Below are 6,896 nucleotides of genomic sequence, written 5' to 3' on the forward strand. Positions count from 1 at the left end.
TTTTAGTTTGTGGGATGAACTAAACAAGGCCTTCATTGGTAAAAATCCTCATCCTCTTCTCCTAAAAATTAAGGCAGTGCCCCAGCCGCACATTCTAATACAATCTCTCAAGTCACAGTAAACCAGAAAACAGCATGTACACGTACATGCACACATGAGACATATGGCGGTATACTAGCACATGAAAATGACTCCCTTTTGTCGTCGCCATCTTCCTCCAGAGCCTGGTTCTCGACACTCGACTTCTCATGGCATGGCATGGCAGAAGCGAGAGAAAAAAACGCCCCACAACCCCCCGTCGTCTAGCTCCCTACTACCTAGGCACGCTACAGGTGCGTCTGCCACTGTCCCTCCCTCATTGTTGACCAGAGCTCCCCAAAACACCCCCGCCCTCTCACGCTCTCTCCTCTGCCTATAATATCTCCCTCTCCCCCTCTCTCCTCACCAACCAAGGCACTCTCTCGCTTGCCTCCCGTCTTCTCCCCCCGGCCCGGCCCTCTCTCTCTAGTTGCCAAATCGCAGAGGCAGCAACAACAACAGATCCAATACATACTAGGTTCCATTGCATCACACATCAGTCACTCCAAACCATCAAATCACACACCCATCAGATCACACAGGCAAAGAGGAGAGAGAGAGGGTGAGGAGGAAGATGAGAGAGATATACTACTAAACTATCTATCCATCCATCAATCAGCAATCGCGTGCCGCCTTTCCACTCACGTACACCACCACCACCACCTCTCACCTCGGTTGGTTCGTTGCCGCGTCAAATCGGGGCAAGAAGCCAGCCCTGTTGCAGTGTTGCTTCGCGTGCTCTGCTGTTGCTTGCTGCACCACGCACGTACCTGAAGAAAGCAGCGATCCATCGATCGACCGGTGGTTCGCTGTCGGCATGTCGTCCTCGTCCTCGTCGTCCTCCGCTGCCTCCGCGGCCACGGTGTTCCCGCCGTCCCCGCAGCTGCCGCCGTCCCCGCTCCTGGTGGAGAACCTCCCGCCGCTGCATCAGCTCACGCCGGTAGCGGCGGCGGAGGCCGCCGCGCCGGCCTCCGAGCAGCTCTGCTACGTGCACTGCCACTTCTGCGACACCGTCCTCGTCGTCCGTGATCGAATCCCTCCTCTCGATATCTCTATATTCACATACATGCAGCTAGCTGTCCGTGTAGTCTAAATCTCAAAAGATTTTACAAGCTTGAAGGTGTTGTGCCTGTGGGTGCAGGTGAGCGTGCCTACGAGCAGCTTGTTCAAGACGGTGACGGTACGATGCGGCCACTGCAGCAGCTTGCTCACTGTCAACATGAGGGGCCTCCTCTTCCCGGGAACGCCGACGAACACAGCCGCAGCGGCCGCACCACCAGCTGCTGTCACCGCCAGTACCACCACCACCACCACCACCACCATCACCACGGCGCCGCCGCCGGCCACCTCGGTCAACAACGGGCAGTTCCACTTCCCCCAGTCGGTCGACCTCGCGCCCAACCCTCACCACCAATCCCTCCTGCTGGTACGCGCGCGCGGAGATCGAGCCGCCCGGAGACTCGTCGTCGCGTGATTCAAAGTTGCCGGAGCTAGCTGTGATGTCCTCCGTATATTGCATGCCTAACCTTCGGTGTCCGCGTGCATGCAGGATGAGATATCCAGCGCGAACCCGAGGCTGCAGTTGCTGGAGCAGCACGGCCTCGGCGGCCTGATCCCGAGCGGCAGGAACGCGGCCGCGCCGGCCCCGCCCCCGCCGCCTGCAGCGGCCGGTAAAGGGGCCAAAGAGCCGTCGCCGCGCACTAACCCCGTCATCAACAGACGTGAGTCCACCACCTAATAATAGAGACTTCCATTACATGCACGTCGCCGGTCAAGTGCTCTATTAATTCGCTAGTTCTTCTTCGCCATCTCGGATTATATATTGTCCAAGTTTTGCTCGGTTTCGTTCTTGAGATCGATCATACGATCAGCCTGGGCCTGAGCCTGGGCCTGGCCTTGAGGAAGCTAGGTGAAACTTGCAGATCAGTTGAACTCAAGAACACTCATCTTCTAGCTAGCTCCGTCGTCCATGCTCGCTATGGCTGACCAGATCAGTGAGCACACGTACAGATGGGCGAGCAAGCGACACATGCGCCTAGCTAGGTGTTGTACATGTCGCATCAATAAGTGCGACGCCGAGTCGCCCACACCGCTGGCTGGTTGGCTGGCTTTCAATCAACTGTCCAAGAGAGAGCGAGCGAGAGAGCGGCACACATCTTTGTTTCGTTCTCGAGCTCTTTTCACTGTGAGAACCGGCCGGAAGTGGACGCTGCTACGGCGCCGTGCTACTGCTACCGGAGTGCACCTCAGTGTGCATATATGCGGCGAGTTCCAGCGCGTACATGCTGTGTGCTGCCGTGCATGCCGAGCAGTGAGCGCTACTGCTGGTCGTGTTTCATGCGCGCGGCATGACTGTGTGTCTAACAGGTTTTTGTGTGCCTCGTGTCTCTCTGTGTCTGCAGCTCCGGAGAAGAGGCAGCGCGTGCCGTCGGCGTACAACCGCTTCATCAAGTGAGTGCCAGTGTATAATGCTAGCTACTACTACATTTTCCATGCTGTGCGTTACAGTGTACAAGTCATGGCCGCCGTCCGGTGGTTCTCTCTCATCGGTCACGGCAATGCATGCCGCCTCGTTGGCAGCAGCCGGCCGGCCGGCCCGGCCGGGCCCGGTCCGGGGTACAGACTACAGAGGCAAGAACTTTTGCAGAAGGAAGAGAGAGACCCCTGATGGTTTTTGCTCCCGTTCAGTCGTTCTCTCCCCTCTCTCTCTCACACACACACAGGCAGAATGGCAGAAGAGAGAGAAAGGGATGAATATCATAAGACATGGCAAATGATTCATTGGTGATGGCAAATCATGCTAGTGTCGTGTCGTCGCTGGAGCTAGGCTGCTGAATGCTGATCATATGCATCGATCTGACGTCTCCCTTTTCCTTTTCTTTTTTCTGCTGGCTCCCCCTCGGGGCCGGGGAATGCGATTGCAGGGACGAAATCCAACGCATCAAGGCTGGCAATCCCGACATCTCGCACAGGGAGGCCTTCAGCGCGGCCGCCAAGAACGTCAGTGGTTTCCTCCGATCCCCTCCTCTAGCGCCTCTCGCTTAGATCTTTCTCCTTGAGTTCTTTCATTCTTTTATAGTTTTATATAATTTCTGGTGTGTGATCCACTCTCACTCTAGGGTTTTGTTCGTACCAGTACTGTTCGTTGCTAGGGTTTCCTGATCTTCCAGAACCGCATGATAAGCTCCATGCATTTTTCTCCCACCTTTCTAAATCCTTGTTTGGTGTGGTGGTTTTGGTTGTTTTGCTGCAGTGGGCGCACTTTCCACACATCCACTTTGGACTCATGCCGGATCACCAGGGGCTCAAGAAGACAAGCCTGCTTCCTCAGGTGATGAATCCGTCAAAACCTTGTCAATGTACTGTTATATTTCTTCCGTCATTAAAATTTGTCCTTTATTAAGGACAAGTTTTCGTCAAAACTTAAATATCTTTTTTATTATATTGTTTAATTTGGAGACATGCCATGCATATGGTAGATTTGTATACTTGCAAAATCTCATTTTTTGGAGGATGTTAAAAAATATTTTAAAAGATATTAGTGGTCATTGATATGCATTAAAGACAATAGAAAGCATCTCTAAGAGTTTTTCTAAAGCTCACTCTTTAGCTAAATCATCATATTTGGGGGAGCCATCTGCATAAAAATCACTTTTTATATCTCTACACACTCGAACAACTTTTGTGTGTAACGAAATCCAAATTAGAAGATGACTATATTTAGATAATCAAATAAATAAGTTATTGAAGTGTATTTTTCATCAAAATCTCTAACTAACAATTAAGAAGGATATAAAATATTATTACCCCTTTGAATTAGTTCAATAACAAGGTTCAGTGAAAAGGAAACTGTATTTGTTCATGTGTCCGTGATTTTCCTTGCAAAAACAAAAGGTGAGATTGAGGTGATCTCCAATACTTTGATAAAAGATAAGATGGATTTCCTGGTAAATGTTTTCACTGTTCCTGGTTGTGACATTGGCAGTTGTTTTATCAAATTTATGTTGCAGTAACAATTTGTACTAGTGAATTTATTACATTATGAAAATATTTGCAATGAAAAGAGAGATATATAGGTTTTTTTGTAATATTCCAATCTACATGGTTATATTAACATAATGTAGTTCAAAAATTCTTTGCTGCATTCTCTCATTAGAAAAAAAAATCTCTTGGACTACTCAAACAAAAGACAAGATGATCATATTAGATGACTTGTAATAATGGAACCCCATCCTTTTGAATTACCATTATTTGCAATGGTATATATATTATACAAATTTATAATGTATACTCAAAGCCTTCTTCTCTTTCTACATGTCTTTTGATTCTGTTAAGTATTGTTGGTCAAATCTTTGCCTATTAGATTAGCATTAGAAATCTTTGGAATTCTGATTTTGTTCCAATTAATATATGAAAATTGAGACATGCAAGAAAAAACATTTCTCATGCATAACCACAATAAATATATATAGTACATTTAAGCATATATTACCATGCGCCCAACAAACCGTGGTTAAAATGATTTAAACTAAACCAAACTTCGATGCTTTTGGCTTTACCAGGATCTCCAGAGAAAGGACGGGCTTCTAAAGGAAGGGCTCTACGCGGCGGCAGCCGCCGCCGCCGCTGCGGCAGCCAATATGGGGGTTGCTCCATACTAATATAATTACTCCTACTCAACAAGCTTAGAGTAGCAAGTTGCTACTGTTACCTAGCTTCGGAGAATGTCCTTTTAACAAGTGGCTCTATGAACTTATGAAGCTATGTATCTAGTAGGGCTTAATTAGTGACCTCTCTTAAATTAGCTTGGTTAAACGTTCCAATCACGCACGTACGTACGTATCTGCTGTGTGCCTGTGTAAACCTGGTCGATCGATCGAGCTCATCATTTGATGGCTAGCTAGGTGTATCCTTCTCTAGCTAATATATATCTATGTTTTTTCCTTGATTATATGGTAGATTAGACGAAGAGATGGACTCCTTTTCCGGGCCCCCATCCTAATTTCCCCACTGTTTTAGCTGCTACACTGCTGCGCTGCTGCTGCTGCTTACTGTGCTATCAGTGTAGCTAGCACGAACCAGGCCAGGCTATCAGTCGTTATCTTTTTCCCTGCTCTTTACTGTGTCTTTTTCGCCCCTTCTTTTATTCTTTGTCTTGGTCCTTCGCCCCCTGTCGAGTAAAGGGAGGCCAGGCCAGGGCAGCCACGGGCGATCACCACCGTCGTCTGGAATCCTCCTGCTGCTGCATGCTGCCCAAAGACCGCCGGTCTTTGGCTCTTTGCCCTGCCCCCCTTATTGTTTGCTTGCGCGCGTGCTGCTGTATGCAAGAGCTACTAGATGTTGGAATTCAAACGCGCACAACCTCCGATCCATCCCACTGTACTTTCAAGAGCATGCATATGCAGTGAAGCCGGCAGTTGGGGTAGCTAGCAGTGGATACATCGATCACCGCTAGCTAGCTACCTCTTGCTCTTTTTGCAAGCTCTGTGTTAATTTCCTGCTGCATTTGCCGTGTCTTTGCCCCCCATGTTTAATTTGCTCGTAGGCTCGTAGCATGAAATAATCGTAGCTGTGCCGAGAGGCCGGCCGAGAGTGCAGATATAGGGCCTGCGGGCGAGCGCGCGGAGTCCGTTTCCGATCCGCAGATGCGCGCGACCGGCCGCCGGCACTAACCGAAAATGAAGCAAGCAAATGGGGCGCCGTTATAAAGTTGGCGCTCAAAGCGGCGGCAGCAGCAGCCAGCAGGGCGTTTTCTTTCCCCGGCCGGCCAGCCCCCCTGCTGTGCGTGCCGGCTAGCTTTTTGGTTTTGGGGCCGCGCCGGCGCCGTGTGTTCCGGGGCACGAGCACGAGGGCAAACTAAACTGTTGGGTTTGACAAAGGGGAATTTGCAAACAGGGGAAAGCGCCGCGCGGGGCGGGCTGCTATCAGGGCTGCTACGTTGTGCCCTAGCTATATACTGCTGCGGTGCTGCCGGCTTGGCGACTCTTGGCTTGTGCCTCGACGTGACGGATCGAAGCTTAGTTTGGAAAGCTGGTCCATCGTCCAGCAAGTCCAAACTGACCAGCTCAGCTTTATGGTCACGGGGCCATATGGAAGAACATACGATCGACCTCGCGTAGCATATGCAGAGCTAATTATCCAACACGCGCACGCCGCGGCCTGGCAGTATGCATAGCAAGCTTGCTGAAGGGGTCGCGCGGCTGCCTCGACGCAAGACCAAGAAATTAAGAAAACACAGCGGAGGCCGTGCAATTGAGAGCCGTTTGAATCAGCAGCAATTCGTGCCGTAACCCCAAAATCAGCCGGTTGGTGTTGGACTGCCCGTGTTGTATCATCTGCTGCTACGGGCTGCGCGGCCCGACTGCCGTTTGATCCGCGTCCGCTCCCACTCGAGACACATCCCCGACTGATCGGGCACGCACGCGGTACGGAGTTTGTAGCTGGGGCGGGCCTGTGCGGCCTGCTCGCTCCAACGGACGTCCAACGCTTTGCAACGGGGGTCCAGGTTACTGAGATGGGCTTACATTATACAGATGAAAGGGGCGTCATGGCCCAACTGGGCTGGCTAGCAGTATCCGATCAGACCAAACGGGTTTCCCATTCGTATACTCTAGTGGTCGAGTGCCGGATCAGCAGTAGTCTAGGACAGCGAAGAAAACAAGAGCTCATTGGCAGGCAGCACCGCAGCAGTGAGTCAATCCAGATCTACTCACAAGCTAGGAGGCGGATCCGGTGCGTTTCCACAGCACGAGACACGCAAGTACATGCCAGTACGATTTGAGTGGGCAAGTAGCGTTATAGACAGCAGAGAAAACTCA

General features: G+C 50.7%; 1 protein-coding gene across 1 annotated transcript; it reads left to right on the forward strand.

Annotated features, from left to right (window-relative positions):
* LOC8067064 (protein YABBY 3) lies at positions 427–5,021 on the forward strand. The gene is made up of 7 exons (XM_002464354.2): positions 427–1,099; positions 1,220–1,504; positions 1,628–1,799; positions 2,481–2,529; positions 3,003–3,078; positions 3,332–3,409; positions 4,641–5,021. Exons 1-7 carry the CDS (start codon positions 896–898, stop codon positions 4,737–4,739), a joined length of 963 nt encoding a protein of 320 aa, XP_002464399.1. The 5' UTR covers positions 427–895; the 3' UTR covers positions 4,740–5,021.

This window comes from Sorghum bicolor, chromosome 1 (assembly GCF_000003195.3).
Source record: "Sorghum bicolor cultivar BTx623 chromosome 1, Sorghum_bicolor_NCBIv3, whole genome shotgun sequence".
In the NCBI taxonomy this organism is placed as follows: domain Eukaryota; kingdom Viridiplantae; phylum Streptophyta; class Magnoliopsida; order Poales; family Poaceae; genus Sorghum; species Sorghum bicolor.

What these genes read in the sequence shown, in the direction of transcription:
- LOC8067064 (XM_002464354.2), top strand. Translation starts at nt 896, where the DNA reads ATGTCGTCCTCGTCCTCGTCGTCCTCCGCTGCCTCCGCGGCCACGGTG. An exon ending in TCAGCGCGGCCGCCAAGAAC is followed by an intron (nt 3,079 to 3,331) that starts GTCAGTGGTTTC and finishes GTTTTGCTGCAG; the next exon opens with TGGGCGCACTTTCCACACAT. An exon ending in AGACAAGCCTGCTTCCTCAG is followed by an intron (nt 3,410 to 4,640) that starts GTGATGAATCCG and finishes TGGCTTTACCAG; the next exon opens with GATCTCCAGAGAAAGGACGG.